The sequence below is a fragment of the Oncorhynchus keta genome, chromosome 18 (genome assembly GCF_023373465.1).
Source record: "Oncorhynchus keta strain PuntledgeMale-10-30-2019 chromosome 18, Oket_V2, whole genome shotgun sequence".
Lineage (NCBI taxonomy): Eukaryota > Metazoa > Chordata > Actinopteri > Salmoniformes > Salmonidae > Oncorhynchus > Oncorhynchus keta.
In genome coordinates this window covers 17,354,207-17,373,929 of record NC_068438.1, presented here as the reverse complement: position 1 = coordinate 17,373,929, position 19,723 = coordinate 17,354,207, and the positions used below count along the sequence as shown (strand labels likewise).

The 19,723-nt window shown below is 49.4% G+C and overlaps 1 protein-coding gene across 2 annotated transcripts in view; it reads right to left on the bottom strand.

The window, feature by feature from the left end:
- Positions 1 to 19,723, bottom strand: part of LOC118378832 (unconventional myosin-VIIa-like) — a 62,083-nt gene that overhangs the window by 17,938 nt on the left and 24,422 nt on the right. For both annotated transcript variants that reach the window (XM_052467503.1, XM_052467504.1), the window contains 18 exons: positions 19,374 to 19,487; positions 18,476 to 18,629; positions 18,277 to 18,353; positions 17,393 to 17,512; positions 17,072 to 17,214; positions 16,228 to 16,438; positions 14,193 to 14,328; positions 13,718 to 13,824; positions 11,923 to 12,060; positions 11,553 to 11,711; positions 9,855 to 9,947; positions 8,999 to 9,093; positions 8,778 to 8,862; positions 8,401 to 8,619; positions 5,305 to 5,388; positions 3,098 to 3,331; positions 2,630 to 2,833; positions 2,115 to 2,291 (listed from right to left, as the gene is read on the bottom strand). In XM_052467503.1, the coding sequence (XP_052323463.1) occupies positions 2,115 to 2,291; positions 2,630 to 2,833; positions 3,098 to 3,331; positions 5,305 to 5,388; positions 8,401 to 8,619; positions 8,778 to 8,862; positions 8,999 to 9,093; positions 9,855 to 9,947; positions 11,553 to 11,711; positions 11,923 to 12,060; positions 13,718 to 13,824; positions 14,193 to 14,328; positions 16,228 to 16,438; positions 17,072 to 17,214; positions 17,393 to 17,512; positions 18,277 to 18,353; positions 18,476 to 18,629; positions 19,374 to 19,487 (2,550 nt within the window). The remainder of the gene's footprint in view (positions 1 to 2,114; positions 2,292 to 2,629; positions 2,834 to 3,097; positions 3,332 to 5,304; positions 5,389 to 8,400; positions 8,620 to 8,777; positions 8,863 to 8,998; positions 9,094 to 9,854; positions 9,948 to 11,552; positions 11,712 to 11,922; positions 12,061 to 13,717; positions 13,825 to 14,192; positions 14,329 to 16,227; positions 16,439 to 17,071; positions 17,215 to 17,392; positions 17,513 to 18,276; positions 18,354 to 18,475; positions 18,630 to 19,373; positions 19,488 to 19,723) is intronic.

Below are 19,723 nucleotides of genomic sequence, written 5' to 3'. Positions count from 1 at the left end.
CCCTCCCTCCCTCCCTCTCACCTCTCACCTCTTCCTCCCCCTGCAGGGCCTGTAGTTCTCTCTCTCCCCTCCCCCTCTCAACTCTCCCTCCCCCTGCAGGGCCTGTAGTTCTCTCTCTCCCCTCCCTCCTCTCACCTCTTACTCCCCCTGCAGGGCCTGTAGTTCTCTCTCTCCCCTCCCTCCTCCCTCCTCTCACCTCCCCTTCCCCCTGCAGGGCCTGTAGTTCTCCCTCCCTCCCTCCCTCTCACCTCTCAACTCTCCCTCCCCCTGCAGGGCCTGTAGTTCTCTCTCTCCCCTCCCTCCTCTCACCTCTCCCTCCCCCTGAAAGGCCTGTAGTTCTCTCTCTCCTCTCAACTCTCCCTCCCCCTGCAGGGCCTGTAGTTCTCTCTCTCTCCTCCCTCCTCTCACCTCTCTGTCCCCCATCAGGGCCTGTAGTTCTCTCTCTCCCCTCTCCTCTCAACTCTCCCTCCCCCTGCAGGGCCTGTAGTTCTTTCTCTCCCCTCCCTCCCTCTCACCTCTCACCTCTTCCTCCCCCTGCAGGGCCTGTAGTTCTCTCTCTCCCTCCCCCTCTCAACTCTCCCTCCCCTGCAGGGCCTGTAGTTCTCTCTCTCCCCTCCCTCCTCTCACCTCTTACAGGGCCTGTAGTTCTCCTCTCCCCTCCCTCCTCTCACCTCCCCCTCCCCCTGCAGGGCCTGTAGTTCTCTCTCTCCCCTCCCTCCTCTCACCTCTTCCTCCCCCTGCAGGGCCTGTAGTTCTCTCTCTCCCCTCCCTCCTCTCACCTCCCCCTCCCCCTGCAGGGCCTGTAGTTCTCCCTCCCTCCCTCCCTCTCACCTCTCAACTCTCCCTCCCCCTGCAGGGCCTGTAGTTCTCTCTCTCCCCTCCCTCCTCTCACCTCCCCTCCCCCTGCAGGGCCTGTAGTTCTCCCTCTCCTCTCAACTCTCCCTCCCCCTGCAGGGCCTGTAGTTCTCTCTCTCCCCTCCCTCCTCTCACCTCTCTGTCCCCCATCAGGGCCTGTAGTTCTCTCTCTCCCCTCTCCTCTCAACTCTCCCTCCCCCTGCAGGGCCTGTAGTTCCCTCCCTCCCTTCTCTCACCTCTCTGTCCCCCTGCAGAGCCTGTAGTTCTCTCTCTCCTCTCCCTCCCTCTTACCTCTCCCTCCCCCTGCAGGGCCTGTAGTTCTCTCTCTCCCCTCCCTCCTATCACCTCTCTGTCCCCCATCAGGGCCTGTAGTTCTCTCTCTCCCCTCTCCTCTCAACTCTCCCTCCCCCTGCAGGGCCTGTAGTTCCCTCCCTCCCTTCTCTCACCTCTCTGTCCCCCTGCAGAGCCTGTAGTTCTCTCTCTCCTCTCCCTCCCTCTTACCTCTCCCTCCCCCTGCAGGGCCTGTAGTTCTCTCTCTCCTCTCCCTCCCTCTTACCTCTCTGTCCCCCATCAGGGCCTGTAGTTCTCTCTCTCCTCTCCCTCCCTCTTACCTCTCCCTCCCCCTGCAGCGCCTGTAGTTCTCTCTCTCCCCTCCCTCCCTCTCACCTCTTCCTCCCCCTGCAGGGCCTGTAGTTCTCTCTCTCCCCTCCCCCTCTCAACTCTCCCTCCCCCTGCAGGGCCTGTAGTTCTCTCTCTCCCCTCCCTCCTCTCACCTCTTCCTCCCCCTGCAGGGCCTGTAGTTCTCTCTCTCCCCTCCCTCCTCTCACCTCTTCCTCCCCCTGCAGGGCCTGTAGTTCCCTCCCTCCCTCCCTTCTCTCACCTCTCTGTCCCCCTGCAGAGCCTGTAGTTCTCTCTCTCCTCTCCCTCCCTCTTACCTCTCTGTCCCCCATCAGGGCCTGTAGTTCTCTCTCTCCTCTCCCTCCCTCTTACCTCTCTGTCCCCCATCAGGGCCTTAGTTCCTCTCTCCTCCCCCATCAGGGACCTGTAGTTCTCTCTCTCCCTCCCCTCCCTCTCACCTCTTCCTCCCCCTGCAGGGCCTGTAGTTCTCTCCCCCTCCCTCCCTCCCTCCCTCCCTCCCTCCCTCCCTCCCTCCTCCCTCCCTCCCTCCCTCCCTCCCTCCCTCCCTCCCCCCTCCCTCCCTCCCTCCCTCCCTCCCCCTGCAGGGCCTGTAGTTCTCTCTCTCCCCTCCCTACTCTCACCTCTCCCTCCCCCTGCAGGGCCTGTAGTTCTCTCTTGTAGGTTTTCTTGCCCAGCGTCTCGTAGATCTTGGTCATCACAGGGATCTTCTCCGAGCCGTCAGTGATGGCCGTATGATACTTGGGCTCTGGGAGATCTCCCATGAACCTCAGCACCGTGATCCATACCGCCAATGCTGCCTGGGGGAAGAGCAACCAACAGTGTTAGGGTTGCAACCATTTCGGTACTTTAACCAAATTTCCCTGGTTTTCTATCAATCGTGGTTGGAAGATTCCGGATTTCCTACTTATTCCCTCCTGATTCCAGGGATCTTCCAATCTGGATTACTGGACAACTGGAGAAAGTAGGGAAAAGTTACTGTAATTGTTGCAACCCTAAACAGTGTTCATGCTGTGATTAGAAAAGTACAGTTGGGTAGAAGGAGGCTGCCTGAAACAACAGTCTGACAAACACCCATGGTCTACTGGGGTTAGAGGTCTGGGGTTAGGTGTCAGAGTTGAGAGGTCATGTGACCAACCAGCTGGTCGCCCTCGTCTTCATGGAACAGCAGCGGTTGTTTAAGTGGCCGTCGGACGTAGGTGTGTGTTGTGGTGCCCTGGAAATAGGTGGCAGCGAACTTGGCGAATTTATACTCCGACAGGTCATCTTCCTCATCCTCAGGGAGAGGAAGAACATCATCTAAATCCTCCTCCTCAAGCTCCTTCTGGGCACGTTCCAAGTCCTACACACAGACGCACACACACAGACACAGACACACACACACACACACACACACACACACACACACACACACACACACACACACACACACACACACACACACACACACACACACACACACACACACACACACGCACGCACGCACACGCGCACACACACACGCACACAAAGACACTTAGCGAACGATTGGAATGTAGCCCAGAGCAGATTAAGGTGTTAACTGTAACATTGTGTCTGTGTGTCCACTAGGTGGCGACCTTCTCACCTCAAACCCAGCTGGTGGCGCACCCTCCTGGCCAGGGAAGGAGTTTGTTGTCCCCAGGAAGCCAAACATCTTATCCACCATGTCAGAGTCGTTCACCGGCTCATGTCTGGCTTTCTCCATCTGCTCCACCATCTCCTTCTTCCTCCGCACCTCCTCCCTTTCTCTCTTCTCTCTCTCCGCATCCTCCTTCACTAGCTGGGCCAGTCTCTCCTGGTGGTTACGCTCTGCTTCAACCTGCAGAAGACTGGGTGTTAATAGGTGTGTGTGTGCAGAGGCGTCATGCCCATAGGGGCCACAGGGGCAAGTGGCCACTCAGATTTGTCCTAAAAATTGTTGTTTCTATGTAATAGTACTAGCCACATAAACATTTTATGAAGATGGCTTTAGGTTCCCAATCTGACAACCTCATAACTAGCTACCATGAAACCATTTCAGGCTACCAGGTTAGAGTAGCTAGCTTGTCTAACTGGCTTAGCTGGCATGCCTGCAGGCAAGGTTGGTAGACTTCAGAAAAGCAAGCAATAACTAAATGTGTTGAATTAGACTCACATTGCTTTCAATATTTTACCCAGATTTTAGCAGAGATGCAGAGAAGCGAGGAGGATACAGACAGCAACCTCTTAGAGCTCCCCCTCTATACTGCCCCCGTTGGAGAAAGTGCGTACCCATAGTAAACTGAAAATATTTTTTCCCAAAATTGCTAATATATGCATATAAAATTATTATTGAATAGAAAACACTCTAAAGTTTCTAAAACCGTTTAAATTATGTCTGTATGTAAAGCAGAACTCTCAGGGCAGCCTTTCTCCTAAACTCTCTCTTGTGAAGAGAAAAGTTGGGTCAACTTTGACGTCATGGCCCCCACCCTTCCCAGGCAGCTACCGATCCAGGAACAGTCTCTATCTGTTCAGCGCGATGTCAGCTTTCAAATGCCACATTCATTGTGAGAATCCCACGAGCCCTGCACGTTTGGTGGGCGAAATTGCTCGTGTCCCTCTGAAAAACAGGCACTCTATTGCGCGCGGCCGATTTGGAGTACGTCTTTTTCCATGATCCAGCATTTGAAGCCGGATTGTCTGTTCGCGCTGATCTTTGTTCTACATGCTAAAAACATCATAAAGCTCGATTTTTCACATTGTTTGACCAGTTTAGTGGACATATAATATGTAAATTGGAAGTTTTGATGCGCAAGAGTGCTGGACCAGAAGTCATTTTGGATGCATTTCAGCCGAAGCTGTTAACATGTGCTAATACAGAGACACACAACGTGAAACCAAACGATGTATTGGGTAAGTATGACTCCTTCTACGTCTTCTGATGGAAGAACATCAAAGGTAAGGCAATATTTATGTGGTTATTTGGTGTTTCTGTGGACTCCAAACGTAGACTCCAAATACTGCTAATATCTGAGCGCTGACTCATAGTATAGCCCAGTGAACGATGTCTGTAACGTTAAAAATAAATGTAATACAGCGGTTGCATTAAGAAGAAGTGTATCTTTGTAAATATATGTAGAACATGTATATTTAGTCATGTTTATTGCTTGTTATCTGACGTTATCTGTCGGAGCTATCATCATTTCTCCTGACATTTGAGTAGCATTTTTTGAAATGTTGTCATTGTAAACAGAGATTTATGGATATAAATGGCATATTATTGAAAAAAAATGAAATGTACTGTGTAACATGTAATATTACTGTCATCTGATGAAGATTTTCAAAAGGTTAGTGAATTATTTATTTTTTAATCCTACTTTTAAATTTTATTTTTTATGGGACAAAATGGCCGCCGCTTGCCTTTTGTTTCGGTGGTTATCTAATATAAATATGTGCTATGTTTTCGCCGTAAAACATTTTAGAAATCTGACTTGCTGGGTAGATTAATAAGATGTTTATCTTTCATTTGAGCTATTGGACTTGTTAATGTGTGGAGGTTAAATATTTTTAGGAATATTTTTTCGCATTGTGCGTTATGGTAATGAGCTTGAGCCGTAGTCACGATCCCGGATCCGGGATGGGGAGTTCTAAGAGGTTTAAGAGGTATGCTTAGATATGCAGAGAAATTTATATATATTTTATATAGAATTAAGAATAATGATTATAGCTCTAGATTGCCGGGCCTAGCCCCCCTTCGGACCACCCCAGCCATCCTCACCTATTTTGTGCCCCCTCATATTTTTGGTGTGTGTGTGTGTATGTGTTCCAGACCTTGGCCTTCTTAGCGCTCATCTGGTTCCTCAGTTTCTCCTCCTCAGCCAGACGCAGCTTCTCTGCCTCCAACCTCCTCCGATACTGAGAGAGAGAGAGAGAGAGGGGGGGACAGAGCGAGAGAGGGGGGGACAGAGCGAGAGAGGGAGGAAACAGAGAGAGAGGGAGGAAACAGAGAGAGAGAGGGAGGAAAGAGAGAGAGTGGGAGGAAACAGAGATAGAGAGGGAGGAAACAGAGAGAGAGGGAGGAAACAGAGAGAGAGAGGGAGGAAAGAGAGAGAGTGGGAGGAAACAGAGATAGAGAGGGCGGAAACAGAGAGAGAGGGAGGAAACAGAGAGAGAGGGAGGAAACAGAGAGAGAGGGAGGAAACAGAGAGAGGGGGAGGAAACAGAGAGAGAGAGGGAGGAAACAGAGGGAGAGAGGGAGGAAACAGAGAGAGAGAGGGAAGGAAACAGAGAGAGAGAGGGAGGAAACAGAGAGAGAGAGTGATGAAACAGAGAGAGAGGGAGGAAACAGAGAGAGAAAGAGAGGAGGAAACAGAGAGAGAGGGAGGAAACAGAGAAAGAGGGAGGAAACAGAGAGAGAGGGAGGAAACAAAGAGAGAGGGAGGAAACAGAGAGAGAGAGAGAGAGAGAGAGAGAGAGAGAGAGAGAGAGAGAGAGAGAGAGAAACAGAGAGAGAGAGAGAGAGAGAGAGAGAGAGAGAGAGAGAGAGAGAGAGAGAGAGAGAGAGAGAGAGAGAGAGAGAGAGAGAGAGAGAGAGAGAGAGAGAGAGAGAGGAAACAGAGAAAGAGTGGGAGGAAACAGAGTAGAGAGGGAGGAAACAGAGAGAAAGGGAAGAGAGAGAGAGAGAGAGAGGAAACACAGAGAGAGAGGGAGGAAACAGAGAGAGAGAGAGAGAGAGAGAGAGAGAGGAGGAGAGAGAGAGAGAGAGAGAGAGAGAGAGAGAGAGGAAGAGAGAGAGAGAGAGGAGGAAACAGAGTAAGAGGGGGAGGAAACAGAAAGAGAGGGAGGAATCAGAGAGAGAGAGAGAGAGAGAGAGAGAGAGAGAGGAAACAGAGAGAGGGAGGAAACAGAGAGAGAGAGAGAGAGAGAGAAGAGAGAGAGAGAGAGAGAGAAACAGAGAGAGAGGGAGGAAACAGAGAGAGGGAGGAAACAGAGAGAGAGAGAGAGAAACAGAGAGAGAGAGAGAGAGAGAGGAAACAGAGAGAGAGGGAGGAAACATAGAGAGAGAGGGAGGAAACAGAGAGAGAGGGAGGAAACAGAGAGAGAGAGGGAGGAAAGAGAGAGAGGGGGAGGAAACAGAGAGAGAGAGGAAACAGAGAGAGAGAGGGAGGAAACAGAGAGAGAGGGAGGAAACAGAGAGAGGGGGAGGAAACACAGAGAGAGAGTGAGGAAACCGAGAGAGAGAGGGAGGAAACAGAGAGAGAGAGAGAGAGAGCGGAAACAGAGAGAGAGAGGAAGGAAACAGAGAGAGAGAGGAAGGCAACAGAGAGAGAACGGAGGAAACAGAGAGAGAGAGTGATAAAACACAGAGAGAGGGAGGAAACAGAGAGAGAGAGAGAAGGAAACAGAGAGAGAGAGAGAGGGAGGAAACAGAGAGAGAGGGAGGAAACAGAGTGAGAGGGAGGAAACAGAGAGAGAGGGAGGAAACAGAAAGAGAGAGGGAGGAAACAGAAAGAGAGAGAGAGAGAGAGAGAGAGAGAGAGAGAGAGAGAGAGAGAGAGAGAGAGAGAGAGAAACAGAGAAAGAGTGAGAGGAAACAGAGAGAGAGAGGGAGAAAAAAGAGAGAAAGGAAGAAGAGAGAGAGAGAGAGAGAGAGAGAGAGAGAGAGAGAGAGAGAGGAGGGAGGAAACACAGAGAGTGAGGGAGGAAACAGAGGGAGAGAGAGGGAGGAAACAGAGTGAGAGAGGGAGGAAACAGAGAAAGAGAGAGAGAGAGAGAGAGAGAGAGAGAGAGAGGAAACAGAGAAAGAGGGGGAGGAAACAGAGAGAGAGGGAGGAAACAGAGAGAGAGGGAGGAAACACAGAGAGAGAGTGAGAAACCGAGAGAGAGAGGGAGGAAACAGAGAGAGAGAGAGAGAGAGAGAGGAAACAGAGAGAGAGAGGAAGGAAACAGAGGAGAGAGGAAGGCAACAGAGAGAGAGAGGAGGAAACAGAGAGAGAGAGAGAGATAAAACACAGAGAGGGAGGAAACAGAGAGAGAGAGAGAGAGAGAGAGAGAGGAAACAGAGAGAGAGAGAGAGGAGAAAGAGAGAGGAGGGAGGAAACAGAGAGAGGGAGGAAACAGAGAGAGAGGAGGAAACAGAGAGAGAGAGAGGAAACAGAGAGAGAGAGAGAGAGAGAGAGAGAGAGAGAGAGAGGAAACAGAGAAAGAGTGAGAGGAAACAGAGAGAGAGAGGGAGAAAAAGAGAGAAAGGGAAGAGAGAGAGAGAGAGAGAGAGAGAGAGAGAGAGGAGGAAACACAGAGAGTGAGGGAGGAAACAGAGGGAGAGAGAGGGAGGAAACAGAGAGAGAGAGGGAGGAAACAGAGAGAGAGAGAGAGAGAGAGAGAGAGAGAGAGAGAGAGAGAGAGAGAGAAACAGAGAAAGAGGGGGAGGAAACAGAGAGAGAGGGAGGAAACAGAGAGAAAGGGAGGAAACAGGGAGAGAGGGAGGAAACAGAGAGAGAGAGAGGGAGGAAACGGATAGAGAGAGGGAGGAAATAGAGAGAGAGGGAGGAATCAGAGAGAGAGAGAGAGAGAGAGAGAGAGAGAGGGAGGAAACAGAGAGAGGGAGGAAACAGAGAGAGAGAGAGAGAGAGAGAGAGAGAGAGAGAGAGAGAGAGAGAGAGAGAGAGAGGAAACAGAGAGAGAGAGGAAACAGAGAGAGAGAGAGAGAGAGAGAGAGAGAGAAGAGAGAAGGAGAGAGAGAGAGAGAGAGAGAGAGAGAGAGAGAGGGGGAGGAAACAGAGAGAGAGAGAGAGAGAGAGAGAGAGAGAGAGGTAGAGAGAGAATGAGAAAGAGAGCGTGAAAGAGAGAGGAAGGGTTAGGATGTGAGAGTGAAAGGGACTGAGGCTTTCTTTCAGTCTGCACTGCGTGTGTCTGTCTCTTTCTCACCTCTCCCTTCAGTCTCTTGTAGAGGCGTCGTGCGATCATGCCCCGTGTGTGAGCCTGGATGGTGATGACGGCCCATAGGCGGTGTCTGAAGGCCCTTCGGACCAGACAGCCTCTACACCTGGCCTGCAGACCCATCACTCTCTGTCTGGCCACGTGGTACGTTACATACAGCCGCCTGGAGCGGTACAACGCCTGGAGTCTGGCAAACCCTGCCCGCATCTAGGAGGTGGAGGGGAGGGGAGGAGAGGAGGAGAAGAGGAGGAGGAGGTGGAGAGGACATGGAGGAGAAATTTAAGTAAGAGATTGTCATTTGATTAATGATACAAGAAACAGTTCAGCTCATGTCTATAAGAAGTGATCAAGTTTTTAAAACACACAGCTCCATAGTTCTTGCGACAGTGATATCCTCGCCACGTCTTCTGGATCATCATGGCTGACTTTCTCATCTTCAGGAAGTTGGACCTGTTGAGACCAAGTGATGCGATTGTTAACTCAAAGCTGGTTGCAATGACTACAGTCTCAGCTGGTTTCTTTGCCAACAGTCTAAACTGGTTGCTATGCCAACAGTCTCACCGGGTTGCTATGACTACGGCCTCACCTGTCCTTGAAGCCTCGTACAACCTTCTGGATGAGGATGACCTTGTCCGTGATGGCCTTGTCTCTCTCTATCTCCAACAGCATGTCATGGTGGTCCTAAACAAACACACACAAGTGCAGACACACAGCCACACACAAACTAGAAGTGATCATCAGTAGATTCCAAACAGACATTCTAAAGACCCTCTGATTTATGTTCGTGACATCCCTCTCTTCCTCTAATCTGTTCCTTTCCTCTCCTCCTCTGAGCTGTTTGTTTCCTGTTGGGGAAGTGTGGGCACTGCCCTTGCTGCCCTGGCTTCACCTCACAGATTTTACTTCCTGTTTTACTTCCTGTCTGACCAGCTGGTCGCTCTGATAACTACCTCAGCTATGACGACCATCACCATGATAATCAGCCCACCACTGACCCCACCCCTAGTGCTGTCCTCGTGAACAGAGACACAACTGCGGTTGAGTTCCACTGCACAGTGAATTTCTTCCCTCTTACTAAGACAAGGTATTGTAGACAACTTGCATATTTCAGATAAAACCTCTATCAAAAATGCAGAACTTATGCCAAATGTCACCCATTTCCCTATATAGTGCACTACTTTTCTCCATTTAAGTGTTTTCATAAAAAAAATGTAATTTAGCAGACGCCCTTATCTCGAGCGACTTACAATTAGGGTGAAGGGTGATTAGGGTGAAGTTCCGAGCACATCGGCCGATTTTTCACCTAGTCGGCTCGGGGAGTCGAACCAGCAACCTTTCGGTTACTGGTCCAATGCTCTGAACCGCTAGGCTACCTGCTACCCACACAGAGACCAGGCACCCTAATATGATGCTATTTGGGACTCAGTCCAGGTGTTAGTTACCTTGAGGAAGATCTTGGTCTTTCCCATCTGCCAATCATCATCTCTCCCAAGGACAACTTCCGCTATACGCTGACAAGTTCCCCTCAGGTCCTCCTACACACACACAGAGTGGACAGATAACATTAGTGGACAGGTAACATCAGTGGACAGGTAACATTAGTGGACAGGTAACATCAGTGGACAGGTAACATCAGTGGACAGGTAACATCAGTGGACAGGTAACATCAGTGGACAGGTAACATCAGTGGACAGGTAACATCAGTGGACAGGTAACATCAGTGGACAGGTAACATTAGTGAACAGGTAACATCAGTGGACAGGTAACATCAGTGGACAGGTAACATCAGTGGACAGATAACATCAGTGGACAGGTAACATCAGTGGACAGGTAACATCAGTGGACAGGTAACATCAGTGGACAGATAACATCAGTGGACAGGTAACATCAGTGGACAGGTAACATCAGTGGACAGGTAACATTAGTGAACAGGTAACATCAGTGGACAGGTAACATCAGTGGACAGGTAACATTAGTGAACAGGTAACATCAGTGGACAGGTAACATCAGTGGACAGATAACATCAGTGGACAGATAACATCAGTGGACAGGTAACATCAGTGGACAGATAACATCAGTGGACAGGTAACATCAGTGGACAGATAACATCAGTGGACAGATAACATCAGTGGACAGGTAACATCAGTGGACAGGTAACATCAGTGGACAGGTAACATCAGTGGACAGGTAACATCAGTGGACAGGTAACATCAGTGGACAGGTAACATCAGTGGACAGGTAACATCAGTGGACAGATAACATCAGTGGACAGGTAACATCAGTGGACAGGTAACATTAGTGGACAGATAACATCAGTGGACAGATAACATCAGTGGACAGGTAACATCAGTGGACAGATAACATCAGTGGACAGGTAACATCAGTGGACAGATAACATCAGTGGACAGGTAACATTAGTGAACAGTGGACAGGTAACATCAGTGGACAGGTAACATCAGTGGACAGGTAACATCAGTGGACAGATAACATCAGTGGACAGGTAACATTAGTGGACAGATAACATCAGTGGACAGGTAACATCATCAGTGGACAGGTAACATCAGTGGACAGGTAACATCAGTGGACAGGTAACATCAGTGGACAGATAACATCAGTGGACAGGTAACATCAGTGGACAGATAACATCAGTGGACAGATAACATCAGTGGACAGATAACATCAGTGGACAGGTAACATCAGTGGACAGATAACATCAGTGGACAGGTAACATCAGTGGACAGATAACATCAGTGGACAGGTAACATCAGTGGACAGATAACATCAGTGGACAGGTAACATCAGTGGACAGATAACATCAGTGGACAGGTAACATCAGTGGACAGGTAACATCAGTGGACAGATAACATCAGTGGACAGGTAACATCAGTGGACAGGTAACATCAGTGGACAGGTAACATCAGTGGACAGATAACATCAGTGGACAGGTAACATCAGTGGACAGGTAACATCAGTGGACAGGTAACATCAGTGGACAGGTAACATCAGTGGACAGGTAACCATTGACAACAGTCACAGCCAAGGCAAGCTTTGGCGAAGACTTATTAGAAGGCTTTTAGTATTGATGAACACACAGCTCCCTTTCAAACAGCTGGCAGATATGAACTCTAACGGTTGCTTACCTGTTTGTAGGCAGGTTTGACTCCTGGCATGAGGACTCTGTAGCGGTCCACAAACTCAACAAAGGTGTATCTGATTGGATAACCAGCTCTGCGGATACGAATGGTCTCCATCATGCCTGAATACCTCAGCTGACGAACACACAGCTCCCTGTCAAACAGCTGGGAGAGATGACAGACAGATATACACACAACAATTACATTTTTACCCACACACACACACACACACACACACACACACACACACACACACACACACACACACACACACACACACACACACACACACACACACACACACACACACACACACACACACACACACACACACACACACACACACACACACACACGCAGACACACACATACTCACCATGGGTTTCTTGTACTCATTGGGTTTAATGCAGCGTACGAAGAAGGGCTGACACACACTCAGAGTCCTCATCAGCAGTTCCAGAGAACGCTTGAACTGACTGCTCAGAGTGGGAGAGCGCTTCCTGGTCTCCGCCCCCTACAACCACACACAGACACACACAAGCACGTACCACACACACACACACACACACACACACACACACACACACACACACACACACACACACACACACACACACACACACACACACACACACACACACACACACACACACACACACACACACACACACACACACACCAACATGGGTTAGTAACAATGGATTCTATCCCTTTTCCTCTCTCTCTTACTCTCCTTTTTCCATTCTCTCTTCCACTCTGTTAAGTTCCCTTTTATTCCCTCTACAGGAAACCAGACTAAATGTAGCTCATATTGTGACAGATATATTTTGACAATGGTTAAAATGTTCTACACGTCTCATTGTAAAAACAACTATGTAAAGGTTAGAACTGTAGTAATGCCAACAACAGTTATATCAAAGCTATTGTTCTTTTAAAACTCAATGTCTAAATATACTGAGTGTACAAACATTAAGGACACCTTCCTAATATTGAGTTGCACCCCCCTTTTTCCCTCAAAACAACCTGAATTAAACGGGAAAGCAACATCTTTACAGAGGTGAGAGAGAACCAGCAGGTAGACAGGAAGGGATGTCACCAAAACATTGGCACCAAGTTTAAGGCCAATGTGTATTGAAATGCAACCTGGGCTCCACAGAACGAGAGACGATATGTCTGCTATACACAGCCAGCGGATGGAGGGAGGGAGGAGAGGAGGGGATGAATATTATCTATCCTGTTTTCTTCTTTTACCTTCAGAGGAGTATCAGGTTGGCCCATATTATCACCCGGAAGGTAGCCAACCAGACACTAAGGCAGACATACATACCTGTGCATGCACACACGTGTGATACGCAGACACACAGATACAAACACACCCATGTGTGATACACAGACACACAGATACAAACACACCCATGTGTGATACACAGACACACAGATACAAACACACCCATGTGTGATACACAGACACACAGATACAAACACACCCATGTGTGATACACAGATACAAACACACATACGTGTGATACACAGATACAAACACACCCATGTGTGATACACAGACACACAGATACAAACACACCCATGTGTGATACACAGATACAAACACACCCATGTGTGATACACAGATACAAACACACCCATGTGTGATACACAGACACACAGATACAAACACACCCATGTGTGATACACAGATACAAACACACAGACACACACAGACAGACAGACAGACAGACAGACAGACAGACAGACAGACAGACAGACAGACAGACAGACAGACAGACAGACAGACAGACAGACAGACAGACAGACAGACAGACGGAAAGACAGGAGAGACAGTGTAGTTAGCATCTTGCCACACATTAGTGAAGCGACAGAGGGAGGAGAAGTGTGCAAGCAGCATGACATTCAGAGAAAACAACCCTTGAGACAACTACATGCCAAATGGCACCATATTCCCTATTTAGTACATTACATTTGGGACACAGATCATATGATAACCAGAACAGACAGCCGTCTGTCTGGAACGCTTCATGATGACCCCTCAGAGAAACTAGCCAACAGGTAGTGAGTGATCTGTGATGTCATCAAGGTGTAGCGAGGAGGGGTAGGTCGAGTGACTGTGTGTTTGCTAGGGCAAAGGGTTGCTTGGGTGACGGAGGTTGCATTACCATGGCAACATCGGCCTGGAAGATCTGCTTGATGAACTTGTTCCTGGAGGAGTGAACCAGCTGAATGATGTCACCGTGCAGAGTGTCTCTGTTCTTCTCCAAGAAACCTATTATTGATAAGCCTATTGGTTATTAATGGTTATTGATAAGGCTATTGGTTATTAATGGTTATTGATAAGGCTATTGGTTATTGATAAGCCTATTGGTTATTCATGTTTATTGATATGCCTTTTGTGTCCTATCCTATGCTCTATTAGTCCTGTGAAGAACCCTTTACAGTGACTTTTCCATTGAGGGTGGTCATCACAAAACCCTGATGAAGGCTATGGGCGAAAACATGTTGCTTTTAACATTAAATAAGCATATTATCAACTTCCACTGTCCTCCAAGAGTTGCTGAATTTGGTCATCATGTTGCATGTAATAATCAGTCAGTCAGTACGTGATAATCATGTTGTCATAATGTTGTCACTTACCTCGTGTCTCATAGTAGACCACCCCAGCAAAGTGCTGGATGCCAAACTGAGTCTCATAAGTGTTCTTAGGAGGGATGTAGTTGGTGTTCAATTTATGTTGAGAGTTCAACTTATTCAACATAGTAGTGTCTGTACCCTGAAACAGAGAGAGAGGTGGGAGAGAGAGAGAAAGAGAGAGAGAGAGAGAGAGAGAGAGAGAGAGAGAGAGAGAGAGAGAGAGAGAGAGAGAGAGAGAGGTGGGAGAGAGAGAGAGAGAGAGAGAGAGAGAGAGAGAGAGAGAGAGAGAGAGAGAGAGACAGAGAGAGAGAGAAAGAGAAAGGTGAGACAGAGAGAGAGAAAGAGAAAGAGAAAGAGAGAAAGTGAGAGAGAGAGAGCGAAAGAGAGAGAGAAGGTGAGAGAGTAGGTGAGAGGGATAGAGCAGGTTTACACAAATATCTGATTACACATTCATTCTCTCTGGATACAGTACACTATACTGTATCCATCTATAATTGTTACCCCTCTTCTATCTCGCTCCTCTTCCTTCTACGTTAGGAAACTACAGATGTAGGATCTTAATTTTAGCCAGTTTGCTACAGCAGGAAAAGAATCCTGCAGCTACAGGAAATGTGAAATATTATGTGGATTATAATTTTATGAGTTGATAAGGGAAAATCAAGTCTGAAATTTCTATGTGGAAATTACAAACTTCAGAAGCCTTTTTAAAACTCAAATACACAACACATTTGACATTTCCTGCAACAGGGTGGTCAAATTAAGATCATACATATGTATATGTACTATATCTACTTATAATGTAGTTACCCTGGGGAACTTGCTCACCTCATCTATGAGGCTGATGATGTTCATGGGTTTGATAGGATCATGTCTCTCATCCCTCTCATCCCTCTCTCCCCCACCCCCCATCCTCCTCTCCTCTCCCCTCTCCTCTACCTTGGGGTTATAATGTCATCATTACCCTGGGGAACTTGCTCTCCTCATCTATGAGGATGATGATGTTCATGGGGTTGATAGGATCATGTCTCTCATCCCTCTCATCCCTCTCCCCCCCCCCCCCTATCCTCCTCTCCTCTCCCCTCTCCTCTACCTTGGGGTTATAATGTCATCATTACCCTGGGGAACTTGCTCTCCTCATCTATGAGGCTGATGATGATCATGGGGTTGATAGGATCATGTCTCTCATCCCTCTCATCCCTGGGGAACTCTCCCCATCTACCCCCATCCTCCCCTCTCCCTCTCCCCTCTCCTCTACCTTGGGGTTATAATGTCATCATTACCCTGGGGAACTTGCTCTCCTCATCTATGAGGCTGATGATGATCATGGGGTTGATAGGATCATGTCTCTCATCCCTCTCATCCCTCTCCCCCCCCCCCATCCTCCTCTCCTCTCCCCTCTCCTCTACCTTGGGGTTATAATGTCATCATTACCCTGGGGAACTTGCTCTCCTCATCTATGAGGCTGATGATGATCATGGGGTTGATAGGATCATGTCTCTCATCCCTCTCATCCCTCTCTCCCCTCACCCCCCATCCTCCTCTCCTCTCCTCTCCCCTCTCCTCTACCTTGGGGTTATAATGTCATCATTACCATGGGGAACTTGCTCTCCTCGTCTATGAGGCTGATGATGATCATGGGGTTGATAGGATCATGTCTCTCATCCCTCTCATCCCTCTCCCCCACCCCCATCCTCCTCTCCTCTCCCCTCTCCTCTACCTTGGGGTTATAATGTCATCATTACCCTGGGGAACTTGCTCTCCTCATCTATGAGGATGATGATGATCATGGGGTTGATAGGATCATGTCTCTCATCCCTCTCATCCCTCTCCCCCCCCTATCCTCCTCTCTCCTCTCCCCTCTCCTCTACCTTGGGGTTATAATGTCATCATTACCCTGGGGAACTTGCTCTCCTCATCTATGAGGATGATGATGATCATGGGGTTGATAGGATCATGTCTCTCATCCCTCTCATCCCTCCCCCCTATCCTCCTCTCCTCTCCCCTCTCCTCTACCTTGGGGTTATAATGTCATCATTACCCTGGGGAACTTGCTCTCCTCATCTATGAGGCTGATGATGTTCATGGGTTTGATAGCGATCATGTCCAGGGCGTCCTGGTTGTCTGTGAACTCGATGTGTTGCCAGTTAATGTGCTCCAGGTTGTACTCCTCCTGCTCCAGTTTGAACACATGCCTCACAAAGAACTGCTGCAGGTTCTCGTTGGCAAAGTTAATGCACAGCTGCTCAAAACTGTTAATGGGGAGACACACATACACACACATGAACGCAGGGCAGGTGTGTGTGTGTAACTATTCATGTGGGGACCAGAAGTCCAAGGGTTAGGTTTAGGGTTAGGAAAATAGGATTTTGAAAGGGACTGAATTGTGTGTCTCCACAAGGTTAGCTGTAGACAGGTGTGTGAGTGTGAGTGTGAGTGTGTGTGTGTGTGTGTGTGTGTGTGTGTGTGTGTGTGTGTGTGTGTGTGTGTGTGTGTGTGTGTGTGTGTGTGTGTGTGTGTGTGTGTGTGTGTGTGTGTGTGTGTGTGTGTGTGTGTGTGTGTGTGTGTGTGTGTGCGTCTGTTGATTGTGAAGTTTTCGAAGCCAAATATGTCTAGGCTGTGCGTGTCTGTGAGTGTGAGTGAGTGAGTGTGTGTGTGTGTGTGTGTGTGTGTGTGTGTGTGTGTGTGTGTGTGCGAGTATGAGTATGAGTGCATGTGTTAGTGTCCATATGTCTATGTGTGTGTGTGTGTGTGTGTGTGTGTGTGTGTGTGTGTGTGTGTGTGTGTGTGTGTGTGTGTGTGTGTGTGTGTGTGTGTGTGTGTGTGTGTGTGTGTGTGTGTGTGTGTGTGTGTGTGTGTGTGTGTGTGTGTGTGTGTGTGTGTACCTGTTGATGGTGAAGTTTTCGAAGCCAAAGATGTCTAGTAGTCCTATGGAGCGTCTGAGGGCTTTGGGCTCGTGGGATGGAGGCTTGTAGATCGCTGCATTGATCTTCTCTACGATCCACACAAACTGACGACCGTAGATCCCCTTCACACACACGCACAATATACATATGCCAGAGAGCATGTTAATATGTGTGTGTGTGTGTGTGTGTGTGTGTGTGTGTGTGTGTGTGTGTGTGTGTGTGTGTGTGTGTGTGTGTGTGTGTGTGTGTGTGTGTGTGTGTGTGTGTGTGTGTGTGTGTGTGTGTGTGTGTGTGTGTTACCTTGACGAAGGCGTCCCGTACGTCCAGTGCCTGCTCTATACTGAGGGGAGTGGAGACTGTTTCTCCTCTAGTGATCAGAGTCCTACTGGTCAGACAGTTCATCAGGTCTTTACAGTCCACCTACACACACACATGACCACAGACGATGCACACAGGCAGGCGCGCGCACACACACACACACACACACACACACACACACACACACACACACACACACACACACACACACACACACACACACACACACACACACACACACACACACACACACACACACACACACACATCAACATTAAGTCAGAAAACACACTTCTTTCACACAATCAACCAATGGTGTCAACAGTCCAGGTTTGTGTTTCACCAGTGTGCCACTAGGAGGTGCTTCCTGTCATGTTATTCAGTAAACACTGTTAACTCTCTCTCTCCTTCTCCTCTCTCTCACCCTCCTTCCTCCCTCCCTCCTCCTCTCCCTCCTCCTCTCTCTCCCTCTTTCCCCCTCCCTCCCTCCCTCCCTCCCTCCCTCCCTCCCTCCCTCCCTCCCTCCCCCTCCCCCTCCCTCCCCTCCCTCCCTCCCTCCCTCCCCTCCCTCCCCCCCTCCTCCCTCCATCCCCCTCCCTCCTCCATCTTTCTCCCCCTCCCTCCTCCTCCTCTCTCCCTCTTTCCCTCCCTCCCTCCTCCTCCTCTCTCCCTCTTTCCCTCCCTCCCTCCGTCTTTCCCTCCACCTCCCTGTCTCCATCCCCCAGTGATCTAGCACTCACCTGTAGCTCTCTGGCAGCTATGATAGTTCAGGTTACAGGTCACTGCTGTATAACCCCTCAGTGGATAGAGTAGGTGTGTGTATGTACGGTAGGTTTATGGGTACAGTGTGTGTGAGCGTGTGTTACCTCCAGCAGTGTAGCAGCAGAAGTCAGGTCTACGCTGCGGACCACCTCACAGGCATCCAGGTTGTCATAGGTACGAGCTAGAGGTCAGGGGTTCGAGATAGGTGACAGTGAAGTCAGCATGATGTCATTACAATATATATATATGAGTGTGTGTGTATATGTGTGTGAGTGTGTATATTTGTATGTGTGTACCTATTACCTTCATAACGCAGGTTCCCCATGTGTAGTATAGAGGCCAATAGTTTGGAGATCATCCAATTCTCAGTGTCAGAGAACATCAACACCTTCATGGCTGATTGGATGTTTGAATACTCCTTCATATCATCACGACCATCACACACAGTACACTTCCCCTGGAGGAGAGGAGAGGAGAGGAGAGGAGAGGAGAGGAGAGGAGAGGAGAGGGGAGAGGAGAGGAGAGGGGGGGAGGGGAGGGGAGAGGAGGGGAGGGGGAGGGGAGGAGGGGAGGGAGGGGGGGAGGGGAGGGGAGGGGAGGGGAGGGAGGGGAGGAGGGAGAGGGAGGAGAGGAGGGAGGAGAGGAGAGGGAGAGGGGAGGGGGAGGGGAGAGGAGAGGAGAGGAGAGGAGGGAGAGGGAGGGGAGGGGAGAGGAGAGGGAGAGGAGAGGGAGAGGAGAGGAGAGGAGAGGAGAGGAGAGGAGGGGAGGGGAGGGGGGGGAGAGGAGAGGAGGGAGAGGAGAGGAGAGGAGAGGAGAGGAGAGGAGAGGAGAGAGGGAGAGGAGAGGAGAGGAGGGGAGAGGAGAGGAGGAGGAGAGGAGAGGAGAGGGGAGGGGAGAGGAGAGGAGAGGAGAGGAGAGGAGAGGAGAGGAGAGGAGAGGAGAGGAGAGGAGAGGAGAGGAGAGGAGAGGAGGGAGCTGTAGGTGGCTTTCCCTAGAGGAGAGGAGGGGAGAGGGGAGGGGAGGGGGGGAGGGAGAGGGGGAGAGGGAGAGGGAGAGGGAGGGGAGGGGGAGAGGGAGAGGAGAGGAGAGGAGAGGAGAGGAGAGGAGAGGAGAGGAGAGGAGAGGAGAGCTTGAGCTGAATTATATTTTCTTACAGCTGTTATAATAACGTTGTTAAAGTGGTAGCTAAGTGGTGTCCTACTATAGTAAGGTAGCTGTAGTCTGTGGCTTTCCCTAGTCCCAGTTTCTTCTTCTGGTCTGAAGGCATGCCCTTCAACATACAGTAGAAAATATGGTAGTTCCTCTCATCACGAGCCTGCAGGGAGATTGAGGGGCGGGGGGGGAGAGGGATAGAGATAACAGGATAGTAACCAAAATAACACAGCTCCTAGACTGTATCACAAAATATAGGGCAGTTGCTTACTTCAGCAAGCTAACACTGCCTGTTGCAAAATGTTTAGCTAATTTATTAAACCTATAACCCAGTCCCCTGAATCCATACCTGTCTGTAGACTCTATAACCCAGTCCCCTGAATCCATACCTGCCTGTAG